General features: G+C 42.8%; 1 protein-coding gene across 1 annotated transcript in view; it reads left to right on the forward strand.

The window, feature by feature from the left end:
• Positions 1-17,117, forward strand: part of CFAP54 (cilia and flagella associated protein 54) — a 191,924-nt gene that overhangs the window by 45,237 nt on the left and 129,570 nt on the right. The window contains exons 17-20 of the mRNA XM_050935964.1: positions 7,540-7,668; positions 12,085-12,232; positions 13,983-14,060; positions 14,174-14,295. Of these exons, the coding sequence (XP_050791921.1) occupies positions 7,540-7,668; positions 12,085-12,232; positions 13,983-14,060; positions 14,174-14,295 (477 nt within the window). The remainder of the gene's footprint in view (positions 1-7,539; positions 7,669-12,084; positions 12,233-13,982; positions 14,061-14,173; positions 14,296-17,117) is intronic.

Here is a 17,117-nt window from a genome sequence, read left to right on the forward strand (position 1 = left end):
TATCCCAGGAACTGTGTACAATAGAAACCTCTCAGAGATAGCACTACACAATGGCTGAACCTGCGGACGTCGCAGGTAAACAAACCAGCCTGGCCCGCCAAAGGTTGCCGATCCTTGTTCTAGGAGCTGACTGCAGCTGACTTGCAGCATGCCTGGGCCACTTTAATGGGGATGGCATCTCTAAGTCCAGTACTTCATGGTCAGGGCTTCCAATACATGATCATCCAGTACTTCTGGTTCCAGTGTTGTCAGCAGTCTGGACAGGGCATCAGCAATGGTGTGTCTTGCCAGACCAGAATTCCAGAGAAATTGTAGTTGGCCAGTCTTAAAATCCAGCATTGTTCTAGTGCTCCCATCTTGACAGAGCCGATGTGCTCCAGTGGATTGTTATCCATGTATGTAGTGAAGCAGGTCACTGCCAGGTAGCCTTTAAACTTTTTGGTGATTGCCCAGACCGGAGCCAGGAATTCTAATTTGAAGGAGCTGTAATTTTGTTCTTCCTATCTGATTGTTTTAATGCTTGACTGGCATATGTTTTCACCATCTCCCACCTCTCCTGGTCCTGGAAGAGTACAGCCCCTAGTTGCTGACATCTGTATACAGTTTGTAGTTCAGGTAGACCAAGTGAGTGGATGGACGATACTAAGCCTACGTCCAGACTACCCGCCGTATCGGTGGGTTAAAATCGATTGCTCGGGGATCGATATATTGCGTCTAATCTAGACGCGATATATCGATCCCCGAGCGCGCTTATATCGATTCCAGAACTCCATCAACCCCAACGGAGTTCCGGAATCGACAGGGAGAGCCGCAAACATCGATCCCGCGCAGTGTGGACGGGTGAGTAATCCGATCTTAGATATTCGACTTCAGCTACGTTATTCACGTAGCTGAAGTTGCGTATCTAAGATCGATTTCCCCCCCCATAGTGTGGACCAGCCCTAAGTGCGTCAACAAGTTTTTGGCCTGCTCTTTACCCATCCAGTCCTGATACATTGGGTGGTCACAGCTGCTAATGAGAGGTCCCATCAGTCCCACCCTAAGGCCACTCCCAAGGATAAAGAATTTACGAGGCAGGGTTTATATGGCAGGAAGAATTTATTCCGCCGCCGCTCTTCCAATAAGAGTCTCTCATCAGACTCTTTTGTCAAAATATAATTTTATTAATTTCTCTGCAATTTCTAAATTTGCTGACAAGTTGCCAGAGTACCATAAAGAACAGTTTTTAGCTTTGGTTTCTGAGAGACATCTTACGGTTCATACATCCCTTCAAGCAGCAGTAAACGCATGATATGGCCTCAAGTTCTGTAGCCATTGCAGTCTCCATGCAGTGTTATTTGTGGCTATAGGCTACTGGTATTCTAAGGTAGCTGCAGAACACAATAGAAGACGTTCTTTTGAGAGTTCTAAACTGTTTTCTGCTAATCAGATGATGCTATTCACACACTGAAGGACTCTCATGCAACATTTCATTCATTAGGAGCATATATGCTGGTTACAAAGAGGAGTCAGTTTAGGCTGCAATCTTACTCCAGACCCTCATTCCAACAGAGGTCTAAGTGAAAGCCAAGACCTCTTTGATTTGCCAGCCTTCTCCATTGGGCAAGGAGGGCGTAGGGGTGGGGTCTTTCTCACCAAGCAGCTGCAGTTTCCAAGCAATCATTTTGACTTCTTGGTCAGACAGCACCCCAACTATATCTCCTCTCTTTGGATCATGTCTGTCCCTTTTTCACTGTACGTGGGAAAGCATCACATCAGATATGTGAGCGCTCAGCAGAGTAAAGGAGGGATATGTTATCCAATTTACTTCCCTCTCTTTTTCCAATCAGCCTTCCCCATCCGTTTCAAAGACCTTTCTCATGAGTGTGTATTGCTTCAAGAACTATGGTCTCTTCTAGAATTGGGAGGAAGGAAGAAGTTTCTTACCAACACATAGGAAAAGGCTTCTGTTCCCAGTATTTCCCGGTCCCAAAAAAGTCTGGTGGCCTCTGCCCCATTCTAGATCTAAGAATGCTGAACTATTTCATCAAGAAAATCAAGTTCAGGATTTTCACCTTTGTTTCTATTATCCCTTCCCTAGATCTGGGAAATTGGAATGCTGCCTTTTGTTTACAGGATGCATACTTCCACATGGTGATACATTCTTGGCACAGGAAGTACCTTCAATTCATAGCAGCACCAACTGTTACTGGTACACAATGCTTCCCTTCAGATTGTCATCAGCCCCAACAGTCTTCACCAATTGCATAGCAATAATGATAGCTCATCACTGCTGTTTGGCCATTCAAATATTTCCTTACCTGGATGATTGGCTAGTTTGTGGAGCATCAAGTGACTAGGTGCAAAACAGCATCCTAGTCATAAGACAACTGTTCTCCCAGCTGGGCCTGAAACTAAATTTGGACAAATCACAATTACAATCAACACAGTGCATAACTTTTGTTGGTGCAGACCTCATTGCCAGGACCACCATAACTTACCTTCGAAAAGGTAGGTATCAGTTATAGCTTTCCTTTCTGGAAGCCTCAAGTCCAACCTTAAGACAGCAGTGCATGTTAGCTTTCAGCTCTTGGGTTACATGCCAGACTTCAACTCCACTGTCTGTAGGTCTGGATCTATTAGGTATGTTGTCAGTCCAACCACTCTTTGGACTTGTGGATTTGTGTTTCTGCATGAATGCTTCAGTCTCTTGATTTTGTGTCTGGATCCCCATTAAGTGTGCCAAAAAGTTATGTTTTTGTCCCGCAAACTGAATATAACTCTGATAACAGATGCATATACCAAAGTTTGGGGAGCCCATTTTGGTCAACTCCAGAAACAAACTCTTTGATCACGCCAGGGAGTTTCGCTCCGTATGAATGTGCTAGAGGTCTGAGCTGTTCTTCAGGCCAGCAAGATGTTTGTCTACCATCGAGAACTATGTGATACAAATTCTTACAGTCAACACCTCCGCCATGTTTTATCTTAACAAGCAGAGAGGTGCACGATGACCTCAACTGTGCCAGGAGGCAACCATCATGTGGAATTTGTTCATTAATTATGTTTCTCTGAAGGCTTTTCACCTTTCAGGAGTGAGAAAAACACTTGCAGATTCCATCAGCAGGGTTTTTGTATATCAACATGAGTGGACAATCAGGAAGGACATTCTCCTTCAGAACTCCCACCACTTAGGGAACCCAGCAATAGACTGGTTTGCGACCAACTTGAACAAGTGCACGAGATTTTGCTTAAGCCAGGCCACAGTCTGAGTTCCATCACGGATACCTTTCTTCTTCCATGATCCAGTCATCTCCTACATGCATTCCCTCCAGTTCCTCTCATTCTGTAGGGAACTCAGGAAGCTGAAAAGAAACAGAAGAACATTGATTTTTATTGCATGGGTGTGGCTGAGACAATATTGGGTCCTGGCCTTACATCAGCTTTCTGTCCAGTTGCCAATAATTTTACACTAGTTGAGGATATTCTGTCCCAGAATCAAGGCAAGTCTCTACATCCTAACCTCCAATCTCTCCATTTTATGCATGGATGATCTCTGGTTGAATTCTCAGGAGAAATTGTGCTCCTACATGGTTCAGACCATCTTGATGAGCAGAAGAAAAGAATATGCTAGAGCCACGTGTGTAGCAAAGTGGAAGAGTTTTTTGATTTGGACACAAACTCAACATTTATTGCTCTATCACATGGAAGTTATGTATATGTTAGACTATATGTTGGCACCTGAAATCACCAGACCTTTCAGTTAGTTTTGTGAGATGTCACCTGGCTTCCATTTCTGTGTTACATCTGCAAGTAGATAGATTTTCCATTTTCTTTTACCCTCTCATTTCCCAATTCTTGAAAGATTAATGATTACCATCCTGTATCTGATCCTGTACCTGTATGAGAACTTAGTGTAATCCTCACCAAACTATAGGAACCACACACCCCTTCAAGCCTATGGCTACAACCTCACTATTGTTGTTTATGAAAACAGCTTTTCACTTGGCAATCAATTCTGCTGTGGGGGTTTCAGAACTTCATGCTTTCTTCAGTGATACTCCTTTCATAATTTTTGACAAAGACAAGATTCCCCTTAGGCTATCTCTTAAGTTTATGCCTAAGGTAGTGCCAGATTTCCAAATGAATCAAACTATTAATTTGCCAATGGTTTTTTTCTGAAACCCCATTTTTCTAAAGCTGAAGAAACACTTCATACCTTGGATGTTCATGGAGATTTGGCATTCTACCTGACTGCACTAGATCCTTCAAGGCTTCTCCCGGGCTCTATGTAGTGTCAACTCAGTGAATCTCGCATTGGATTTCTGATTACATTAAGCTCTACTACAATCTTGCTCAAGTTTCTCCTCCACTGAGCATAATGGTTCACTCCACCAGGGCTCTGTCAACTTCATCAGCCTTTCTGAGCAATGTTCCCATAGCTGATATCTGCAAGTCAGCAACATAGTCATCTGTACCTACTTTTTTAGCTCATTATACCATCACTCAAACCTCTTGTAACAATGCCAATTTTGGCAATTGGCATTACAATCTCTGATCAGATTATCCAAAGGCCCTCTACCTCTAAGGGGCTGATGAGTCACCTGTAGTGGAATGTATAGGTGCACAATGACTTAAAAGAGAAAAAATAATTACTTATTCATATAGTAACTGTTGTTCTTAGAGATGTGTAGTGCACCTATACATTCCACAATCTTTTCATCTTTCCCGCTACCTTGGACATGACATACAGTGGTGCAAAGGAAAGGAGGGAGATGGCAGCCACGCCCTTTTTCTGCCCTTGCCTGAGAGTGTGAGGAGAGATGGGGTGCATGTGTCACTTAGTGTTACTGCTGGCAAAACTCTCTGACTTGAGTGCCCTAGGTACACAAACACCATCAGCAGCGGAATACATATGTGCACAACAGCAGGTAAATAACCATTTTTTTCCCTACCCGGACAATGCTCCACCAGCTGCTGGAATGTTCCTGGGGTGTTGCAGAGGCTAAATGGCCTGTGCATGAACTCAGAGTCCTATGGGGGTAATGAAGGCCATTTTTTCCTGGTCCTGTGATGTAATTGGTACCTGCCAATACCCACAAGCTAGTTCAATGGTGGAGAATAGGGAGGCGTATTTAAGGGCAGTCAATGCTTCTGCTCTGTAGGGGTGTGATCCTTATACATAACTTGGTTGAGTTTCCATTAGTCCACACAGAAGCGGAGTTTCCCTCTCTTTTTTTTTTCTTTACCAGAACATTGGGGGCGGCCCATGGACTGAAGCTTTCTCTGATAATACCTGCTTCCTTCATTTCATTGAGCATCTCTTTTATTGGTTGATATAAGGCAAGAGGGACCATCTGGAACCTCTCTTGGATCTGGGAGTGGTTTGTGACAATCAGATGCTGGATATGAGTCTGTCACAGGGTGCTCAACTCACTGTAGAGCGCCTCCTTCTGGCCATATTTGGGCATTAGCTCTGCCAGCCTGACGTCCCTCCTGTAGTTGCTCCTTCTGCCAGTCTCACTGTCTTCAGACTTGACTACTTCTGGTCACTGTAGTCCATCCCTTCCAGGGTATCAAAGTTTCTTGGGACCCGCTGTGCCAGGTAGTCTTTCCTCTCACTGCCCCTTAATGACACCACTGCCCAGTGGCTGGTAGGGGAAACCAGGCCCGCCTTCTACACTGGGTTCCAGCCCAGAGACCCTACCATAAGCAGTCAAGGTCTGCACGGCCTGGAACCTTACTGCTGTATACCTGGGCTACTTCCTATCTTTCCTTCTCTCACCCTGAGAGTGACTGAAGCCTCTTTCTTTCTGCAGCTCCCTTCTAGTCCCAGCTGCTGGGCTTTATACAGGCCCCTTGTGTTTCTATCCAGCTGAATTTTATCTCTAATTAATCCTTGTTCCCTGGCTCCTTTTCCAGGTGCAGCCTATGGAGTTAATTGGCCCACCTAGTCACCTAAACCCCTTAAGGCCTTGTGTAGGGTAGACAGCCCATCACAGAGTCACACACTCAAAGTTGCCCTGTGGCAGAATGTTTCCACATCAGATATTTCCTCTGTTCTGTGGTAATCTCCTCATTGCCCATATCTATCTCCTGGAGCCAGACCTCCTGAACCTTCACTAATGCTACTCTGCAAGGCAATAGGCGCACTCCCAGCCTCTAGTGTCTTGTTGGGAATTGCCACAGCTGTCCAGTCAAGGCAGAGGACCTGTGCAATGACCTAATTCAGGTTCAGGACTCTCTTGGCAGCACCCGTTTCTTGACAGTGGCCAAGCTACAGGCCACCATGATCAGGTTTGCACTGGTGTCGGGGTACGGCTCCACTGAGGTGATATAGGCTTTGCCTCTACATCAGTCTTTGTCTTACACAGGAGGACGGTCTTGGTGTCTGGTCCTATTCTCAGAAGGTGTGTGTCCCGGATCTTAGCCTTTCCATGCATGTTGGGGAAGCATTGGTACTTCTGTATTTCTCTATTGGTGTTCAACTACACCCTTTTCCCTGCAGAGTATCCAGGGTTAATGACCCTGCAGTGCCTTTAGAAGTTCATTATAGCAATAATGGAGCAGGTTCATGCATAGAACAACAGGGGGCAGGGTGTGGTTATGAGTTTCACTTACAGTGATCCCTTGTTGGCAAAAGCCCCATTCAGTGAAACCTTTGAAGGAGACTACTGTTTTGTAAGTTGTGTGTGAATGAAACATAACTTAACTGAAGCCCTTATCTTGTTCAGAGTGCACCCTTGTGCAGTTCAGGGCATTGCAGTGCTGTCCAGGCAAATACTTCTAGTTTATGGCATTTGTTCTTTTAAAGAAATCTAGGAAATTCATATTAAAAAAAACGTCTATATCGAGAGACCATTCAAGTTCCATTACTAAGCCCTATAGGACAAAAAGCTATATGGTATTATATTGTATTATTTGAGATATAATATGTCATTAGGTAATTTAAGGACCACGGGCCAGATTTTAAAAGGTATTTAGGCATGTAGTAGGCATTTTGATAAGCACCTAGGTGCCGAACATTTATTGAAATCAATGACTTTAGGCACATAGATGCTTTTGAAAATCCAAGTAAATGCCTAAATAAATTTATAAATCTGGCTCCCACAGGGAGTATCCTTAACACAGGAATATCTTAACTTTAGAATGCTTGCTTCTGAACCTTATTTTTTTTTACAGTTTTTTAATAGAATATTGTAAAACTGCTGCTAGAGAATACTAAATTTATGGCTGAGGTTTCAGCTCTGTTGTAAACATTTTTTGAGAAATTTGCCTTTGCGGATTTGAATCTTGTTTTAAAAAGTTTCAGGAGACTCTGTCCATGTGTGTGTGTTTAGTTATATGTGAATGAGAATATACATATTTACCACTAACTGATAAATGGCTGAACTTTAAAATTTCAAAATTAGCATGTGAAACCAATGGGAATATTGTCTGTCTAAAGAGAATATGGTTGGACCTTAATAGCAACAACAAAAAATGATTGCGCTTTGCTTTCCATAGTATATAATGTAGCTGTTAGCGCTACTCTCAGTTTATTTGTATGTGAATTTATTTCAGAAAAGCCCGGCAGAACAGTTACATTTTGCTTATGAAAATCTTGAAAAAGCAATTAATGGAATGAACACGTCTCGCTTAATGACCATTTTACCAGATGGAAAATCAGTACTTGACACCTATTGTACAAAGGTAAAGTATTACAGACCAGTCAGCTTAACTTCTGTACCCAGAAAGATAATGGAGCAAATAATTAAGCAATCAGTTTGCAAACATCTAGAAGACAATAAGGTGATAAGTAACAGTCAGCATGGATTTGTCAAAAAGAAATCATGTCAAATCAACCTGATAGCTTTCTTTGACAGGGTAACAAGCCTTGTGGATGGGGGGAAGTGGTAGACATGGTATATCTTGACTTCAGTAAAGCTTTTGATACTGTCTCACATAACCTTCTAATAAACTAGGGAAATGCAACCTAGATGGAGCTACTATAAAGTAAGTGAAAAACTGGTTGGAAAACAGTTCCCAGAAATAGTTATCAGTGGTTCACAGTCATGCTGGAAGTGCATAATGAGTGGGGTCCCTGAGGGATCAGTTCTGGGTCTGGTTCTGTTCAATATCTTCATCAATAATTTAGATAATGGCATAGAGAGTACACTTATAAAGTTTGCGGACGATACCAAGCTGAGAGGGGTTGCAAGTGGTTTGGAGGACAGGATTAAACTTCAAAATGATCTGGACAAACTGGAGAAATGGTCTGAAGTAAATAGGATGAAATTCAATAAGGACAAATGCAAAGTATTCCATTTAGGAACAATCGGTTGCACACATACAAAATGGGAAATGACTGCCTAGGAAAGAAGTACTGTGGAAAGGGGGGTCATAGTGGACCACCAGCTAAATATGAGTCTGCAGCATAATGCCATTGCAAAAAATGCAAACAACATTCTGGGACGTATTAGCAGTAGTGTTGTAAGCAACACATGAGAAGTAATTCTTCTGCACTACTCCGTGCTGATTAGGCCTCAGCTGGAGTATTATATCCAGTTCTGGGCACCACATTTCAGGAAGGATGTGAATAAATTGCGGAGAGTCCAGAGAAGAGCGACAGAAATGATTAAAGGTTTAGAACACATGAACTAGAGGGAAGATTGAAAAAATTGGGTTTGTTTAGTCTGGAAAAGAGAAGACTGAGAGGAGACATAACAGTTTTCAAGTATGTAAAAGGTTGTTGCAGGGAGAAGGGAGAAATTCTCCCTCCTCCCTCCCACGACCTTTGAGGATAGGATGAGAAGTAGTGGGCTTATACTGAAGCAAGGGAGGTTTAGGTTGGACATTAGGAAAAACTTCCTAACTGTCAGGGTGGTTAAACACTGGAATAAATTTCCTAAGGAGGTTGTGGAATCTCCATCACTGAAGATTTTTAAGAGCAGGTTAGACAAATACCTGTCAGGGATGGTCTAGATAATACTTAGTCCTGTCACGAGTGCAGGGAACTGGACTCGATGACCTCTCAAGGTCCCTTCCAGTTCTATGATTCTATTCAAAAAGACAAATTAGACCAATGGGTTTTGGTTAAATTAGAAACCCAGGCTATTTACACTTGGAAATTGTGGCACCCATTTCACAGATTGATAGATTCCAAGGCCAGAAGGAATCATTGTAATCATCTAGTCCAGTGGTGAGCAACCTGCGGCCAGTCAGGGTAATCTGCTGGTGGGCTGCAAGACAGTTTGTTTACACTGACGATCTGCAGGCATGGCCACCTACAGCTCCCAGTGGCCGTGGTTCCTGGCCAATGGGAGCTGTGGGCAGTGGCACAGGCCTCAGGGAAGTGCTGGCTGCCGTTTCCCGCAGCTTCCATTGGCCAGGAACGGTGAACTGCGACCACTGGGAGCTGCGGACGGCTATGCCTGCAGATGGTCAATGTAAACAAATCATCTTGTGGCCCACCAGCAGATTACTCTGACAGGTCATGGGTCGCAGGTTGCCCAGCACTGGACTGACCTCCTGTATAAGACAGACCATAGAACATCCCCAAAATAATTCTTACGGCAGATCTTTTAGAAGGACATCCCATTTTGATTTAAAAATTGTCAGTGATGGAGAATCTATCATAATCCTTGGTAAATTGTTCCAATGGTTAATTAATGGTTAATCCACTGTTAAAAATTTATACCTTATTTCCAGTCTTAATGTGCCTTTAATTTCCAGCTATTGGATCATGTTATACCTTTCTCTGCTAGATTGAAGAGCTCATTATTAAATATTTGTTCCCCTATAGATACTTACAGACTGTAATCAAGTCACTCCTTAACTTTCTCTCTGTTAAGATAAATAGATTGAGCTCCTTGAGTCCATCACTGTAAGGCATGTTTTCTAATCCTTTAATCTCGTGGGCTCTTCTCTGAATCCTCTCCAATTTATCAACATCCTTTTTGAATTGTGGATACCAGAACTGGACACAGTATTCCAGATGTAGTCCTACCAGTGCCAAATATAGAGGTACAATTACCTCTCTACTCCTATTTGAGTGTCCCCTGTTTATGAATCCCTGGATCGCATTAGCTCTTCTAGTCACATTATCACATTAGGAGCTTATGTTCAGCTGATTATCCACCACAATCCCCCGGTTTTTTTCAGAGGCACTGCTTACCTGGGTAGAGTCCCCCATTGTAAAAGTATGGCCTACATGCTTTGTTCCTAGATGTATATATTTACATTTGGGCATATTAAAACTCATATTGTTTGCTTGTGCCCAGTTTACCAAGTGTTGCACATTGCTCTGAATCAGGGACCTGTCTTCTTCATTATTTATCACTCCCCCCAATTTTTGTGTCATCTGCAAACTTTAACAGTGATGATTTTATGTTTTCTTCCAGATCATTGATAAAATGTTTTAAATAGCATAGGGCTAAGAACCAATCCCTGCAGGACCCCACTAGAAACACACAAGCTTGATGATGATTCACCGTTTACAATTATGTTTCGAGACCTATTAGTTAGCCAGTTTTTAATCCATTTAATGTGTGTCATGTTAATTTTATATTGTTTTAGTTTTTTAATCAAGATTTTGTGTAGTATCAAATCAAACACCTTACAGAAGTCTATTATGTCAATACTATTACTTTTCTCAACCAAATCTCATCAAAAAAGATATCTAGTTTGACAGGATCTGCTTTCCATAAACCCATATTGATTTGCATTAATTAATTTGTTATTAATCAAGTCCTAATCAGCCATTCCATTATCTTGCCTGGGATCCATTTCAGGCTGACAGACCTATAATTACCCAGAGCATCCCATTTATCTTTTTTAAAAATTGGCACAACATTAGCTTTCTTCCATTCTTCTGGAACATCCCCAGTGCTCCAAGACTTATTGAAAATCAATGTGATTGGTAGGGTGACCAGATGTCCGAATTTTATAGGGACAGTCCCGATTTTGGGGTCTTTTTCTTATATAGGCTCCTATTATTCCCCGCCCCCCGTCCTGATTTTTCACACTTGCTGTCTGGTCACTCTAGTTAATGGTCCGGCGAGCTCCTCAGCCAGCCCTTTTAAAACTCTTGGATACAATTTATTTGGACCTGCTGATTTAAAAATGTTTAACTTCAGAAGCTTCTGCTTAACATCCTTCAGAGATACTAGTGGAATGGAAAAAGTGTTATCACCTTATGTAGAAACTATATAATCTGTTTTCCCCAAATTCAGAACAGAAATATCTATCAGACCCTCTGCCTTTTCTGCATTATTATTGATTACTGTACCATTTCCATCTAGTAATGGATCAATATCATTGTTAGGATTCTTTTAATTCCTAATACATTTTTTAAAAATCCTGTTGTCCTTAACTCTGCTGGCCACATTTCTCCTTATGTCTCCTTTGCTTCCCTTAATAGTTTTCCACAGTTCTTACCTTCTGATTCGTATTCATTACTATCCACTTCCCCCTTCCTCCATTTGTTTTTATCTATCTATCTATCTATCTATCTATCTATTTATTTATTTATAGCTGCCTTCACTTTTACTCTAAACCAGGTCAGTTTTTTTTAACCAGCATTGCATTCTTCCTCAGTTGTTGCTTTCTGGGCTTCTAGTAAGTTGTTAAATGATTCCAAATTATCATTCACGTTTTTCTGGTTAAATTTTTCCTCCAGCAGATTTGGCTCATACACATTGTAAAACGCATCATCTCCACCCATCCTACATAAAAGGCATGTTGAAAATGATCATTTCCCTGATGTGAACTGCATCTATTATTTCCATAACCTATTGTGGGGTAGTTGACAACAGATAGCATTATTTCGTTTTTAATGTAGATAGTTCATTTGAGTGTACTTTTGTGACTTCTGCTTGTAAGATTGAGAAATCCTTGTTATATTTCTTACCTGTTTCTGTGTATTATACTTTACTATTGATTTTGCTTTTGACTATTGCAAAGAGAGAGAATTTCTGAATATTTGTGATCTATATAGTTATGGCAAATTGCTGAAACTTCCTCAACATACTGAATTAGTAATTTTCTTATTAGTAATTTCAAAATAAATATATTAAAACAGTTTATTTTAAATCAGTATTTGCTTAATTAATGCTTCCTTTTAATCAGAAGAATTCAAATGGCCAAAATATGAATGCTTCTTCAGCATATGGTGATGATAAGCCAGCCCCAGGAAACAATTTTGTGATGGATTTACACTTGGAGCTTATTCAGGCTCAACACAGAGTTGCTGTGAAACTTCTTAACATGAAACAAGGTAAGATTTAATAAAGCTAAGTAACTTTCACAGTTGGATTAATCTGTGCATTAGTATATTTTTGTAATGTTATTTAAGTAATAAAATCTTGTCAATGTTGTAAAATGCAGCAAATTTGGGGCAGTTTATATTTCACACACAATCAGAAATAACATGTTGAGATTAACGTCTGTTTATCAAACAATATCCTGCAGTCTTTAATCTGTACACAGTTACATCAGTGGGAATTAAACCTTAAGGACTCCAGGATTTGGCTCCTAGACAGTGAGTTACATGATTTCAATTGTATTGCAAATTGCTGTAATGTCATTAAAAAGAAGGAAGGAAGAAGCTCTGTAGATGGATCATCTGTAGTATACACTCTCTCGCTCTCTCTCTCTCTCTTGAAAAGTGGATTTGAATAATTTATTTTATACTATTTGTAGTCTCAGTTTCTATGCTACCAATTTATCCTTATCTACTCGATGTTAGCAAGCAACCTGCTTTCCCACTCTGGTATAGAAGGCCCCAAAGAACCACTTTGCTTGGTCCATTTTTTATATTTAAAAGCCACTATAAATCTTGCACTACAGAATTTCCAATGAAATCCTAGCGTGGTAGGGTACCTCCTTCACCTTGTCGGCCTCAGTGTTTCTCCCTTGGACAGTGTAGGGGCCTGGAGTAAATCAGTCTGACTCTGGAGGGGTTTTCTCTTCACTGTGGTTTATTTTTCCTTATTTACATGGTTGGCAGCAGGATAGGCCCAAGAAGTTCTCTTAAGGAAAACGAGAACAAACCCAAACTCCCAACGCAAACAGAAATATTTTCCCCTTTCCCTTCTCTGGGCTGTTACCATACGACACTGGCTCCTCTCTTTCACCAGAAAAGGGGTTTTTAAAGGTCATTAACAGCCCTTAATTTTTATATATATATATATATATATATATATATATATATATATATATATATATATATATATTCTCATGGGTCACAGTCCCCCAATACAGATTGTCCCCCCACCACACACACAGTCTCACACTTCCCAACACACACTCTGTCACGCAGTCCCCCAACACGCAGTTTTTTTCTCTCTCTCTCTCTCTCTCTCTCACACAGACACAGACACAGACACACACACACACACGTATTATTGTTGTTGTTATTACTTCTTGGTACTTCCTGTCAAAATGCTTGTGGTGAGCCAGGAGTGGCTAGGGGATGGAGGAGGGCCGTGGGCTCTGGCAAGGTGCAGCCCTCATGTGACGGCGCGAAACCTGCCTTGAGCCACTGCCACTGTCACACATGAAGCTTGGGGTATGTCAGCAATGGGGAGGTTCTGGGAGTCCGTGGGTGGGAGCGGTGGCTGTGCCCCCTCAACACACTGGGGTCAGCAGTGCTGGCTGGGGACTGCTTTCAGTGGAGCATAGGGCATCAGTTTAATAATACTGCGTAGGGCCTCATAAATCCTAAAGATGGCTCTGATCACACTCTTCTATCATTCAGGACTGACTTTGTCACACTAGATAACATAAGATCCCTCTTTCCCCATGAGCTGGCAGTGCTCCTAAGGATGGCAGGGATAGGGGGATGGAATATTTTTGCTTGTGAGCTCACTCCAAGAAATGTTGATGAGCCAAACAAAAGAACAGAGAGGAGCAGCTATTGTCAGAGTAGGAATTCAGATACAGAACTACCTATAAACCCTCTTACAGTACTCTTCAACAGGGACAACATAATGAGCAAGATGATGAAGTGTTTCCTTTCCATATAGGTGTTCAAATGGATGGCAAAAATCTCAAGTCTACTAAGTCTCCTGGGAAAGATGTAAATTGCCTTAATCTCTTCACAGGTAATAACTATTAGTGTATTGATTAAAAAGCTTAATGTATTATTGCTGTAAAATATGTAAATATTTAAGAGTTCTTATTATTTCACTTGTTTAACAATATATTTGTTTTATAGAATCAGATATAATGAATAAAATAAAAAAGAATAAGTTATCCAAAGCTATCTTCCTGATGCAAAAGGCTATATTGATGTTCCCTAAAGGCTCAGCCAGTTCTTCCCAAAAGCACCTCCTTGAGGTAATATAAATTATTTTTATTGTGAAATTTCTGAAGTACCCTTTAAAATATCAGTTTTTCACATTCCATGTAACTGAGGACTGGATTAATTATTCTTGCAAAAACACCCAAAAGGAAGGGATTTGGGGAACCTGAAGTCCACATGAAAACCCTGTTGCAGAATTTTCCTTGAAGCATTCCATGAGGTGGGATAGAGGGAGGAATAGAAGGAAAGGGAAAGAAATGTTTTTGACTCTTGTGGAATGGGCATTTGTTTCATCCCTAAATATCATGGATTATCTGGAGGACAAGCCCTCCAGGCACAAATCCTGCAGCTCTGAGCCAGGTCTGCAGATCTCCCCAAATCCTTCTTGTCCCAAAATGTAGGATTTTCTCCTAAAACTACATTTGGATAGAGATTCAAGATGAGATATGTTCAGTCCTGGATCAATGACAGGTGTACGACTTGATATTTTTCAACTAATGGGGGTGAGTGCATTGCATGCCTGATCCAGAGCCCATTGAAGTCATTGGGAATCTTTCCATTGACTGCAATGGCCATTGCCCCAATTCCTATCCATTAGAATCCTCTCTTTGTCAGTGAAATACAGTACTTGTTTCTAGCCCTGGAGCAGGAGGATATTGGACTCTAAAACTTGTGACTATACAGTATTAGAAAATATATTTTCTGTCACTTTTTAGAAGATTCTAAAATGTTAGTTATTTTTCTCATCCTTTCAGTCCCAGACAATTGGACCATGGTAACAAAAACACCTGGCTTTACAGATAAAAGAATACAAAAAGTGGTCCTAATAAGATTTTTAAAAATCCTAGAAATATTTTAAACTATTTTTTCTGTAAAGTATGTGGTATATGGCAGAATACAAAATGGGGTGCGGTGCTGTGAAGATTTACCAGCAATTTGGCTGTGATAACCTGCAGTTCCACCACTTTTGAGTAAGATGGCCGTCCCAAACAAATGCTGGTAAAGAGTTTATTTCATATCATGCTATTGTATATTCTTTTCTCTTCCTGTGTATCTATTGCACACCAAAAAGGTAGGTAAAAAGAATGTTACTTAGATTTGCAAGTTAGGTACTCAAGAGTTAGGAATGCAAGAAATAAGGTTGCCTGTGCAACCTCCTAGCTAGCAGAAGGAGAAAGCTGGTGCATGTGGGTGGGTGAAGAAGTGGGCTGGCTGCTGGGATGTAACAGGGCTATCTATTTCCTGAGCATCCACTCATGGCCAAAGGTCATTGTTTCCCTGAACTCAGTCCAAATGTAATTAAGTTACTACCTTTCTAGGGATCCAATGTATTTAGTCTTCTAGGTACACACTGGCCATCCAGGCCCCAACCCCATTCAAAGTCTATCTCCTCTTAAGTAGGGATTCCCAACCCTCCTTCCCAGAACTGGGTCCTATCACAGTCACAGGCTTTATTTGGCTGGAGTTCAGCCTTCTGGTTCTTTCTACTCCACTTTTCTGGTATCAGGATCTTCCTGAACTTTGCCTCTTCACTGTAGCTTTCAGCTGGTCTTTATAGTGGAAACACTAGATCGCTCTGAGGTTGGGCTCATCCTGTAATTCGGGTTGTTTTAGCCTCACGCTCTCTGGCTCATGGGACAAGCCACCCTGTTATATGGGGCCATCTGCTGAGATTCGGGATGGTGGAAGGGAGACTGATCCCGCTCTCTCTCTCATCTTTCTGCTACCAGTATGGGGTTTACCACGGTGCCACTGACGCCAGGGCACTGGGCCCACGCACCAAAGGCGCCCTAGTCCAGCCCACTCTTCTCCACCCCCTGCTCTCTCCTGCTGGGACAGCGGGCAGAAGCTTGGTCCTGCCAGCTTCTGCTGCAGGGCAGGCTCCGCCAGCAGGCAGGTCCCCCCTTCCCTGCCTCTTTCCCAGAGCATACCACGTTCCTGCCCCTCCCCCTCCCAGTGCTTCCCCCACCACTGAACAGCTATTTGCCGGTGCGAGGCAGGGGGAAGAGTGGGGCCACAGCGTGCTTGCTGCTCAGGGAGGAGGCAGAGAAGAGGCAGGGACAGGGCCTTGGGGAAGGGGGTGGAATCGGGGCATACCCCCCAGGCTTCTGCCATGACCCATTCAGGGCAGGGGGCTGGGAGCACCCCCAGCCCTCTGCCCTGACTCCTGCACCCCCACACACAACCACAGCCCTGACTCCTGCACCACCCCCACATCCCAACCCCCACCATGAGCACCAAACAGGAGCTCCTGCACACACACCCACATTCCCACCTGCACCTCTTGCACCAAACAGGAGCTACCCCAGGTAAGTGCTCCACACCCCAACCTCCTGCCCCAACCCTGAGGCTCCCTCACCCTAACTCCTGGCCAGACCCTGCACCCCTGTCAGCCATTCTCTGTGCAGGCAGCATCACACCTGCCCAGGGCACTGCAACAATCACACACCTTTATCCCCTATTTAAAAATGCATAGGGGAAACTGAGGCACCCACACAGTATTCAGAGAAAACATTAAGAACATTCCCACTTGTCACACTGGAGGAGGGGCAGCTCAGTGCAGAGAGAGATGAAGAGAATGGGCTAGAACCAGGGGAAAGGTAGGTCCGTGCTCTATGTGGGCAGGGGGGGAAATCCTGTTTTCCCCCTCCCCAGCCCTGCTGTGCTTGCAGTTTACCCCCAGCCTCTCCCTTATTCTGGGGACCAACCCTAGCTCCCTCCCAGCTGTGCTTTTGCCCCCAGCCCCTGCCTTGTTCCAGTCAGCAGGGACTAATCCTCCCCCCATGCCCCGCTATGCTCATCTTGCCCCTGGCACTTGCCTCGCTCCAGCTGGGGGACCAGTCCTTCCCCCGCCCCA

The sequence above is a fragment of the Gopherus flavomarginatus genome, chromosome 1, assembly GCF_025201925.1.
Source record: "Gopherus flavomarginatus isolate rGopFla2 chromosome 1, rGopFla2.mat.asm, whole genome shotgun sequence".
Lineage (NCBI taxonomy): Eukaryota > Metazoa > Chordata > Testudines > Testudinidae > Gopherus > Gopherus flavomarginatus.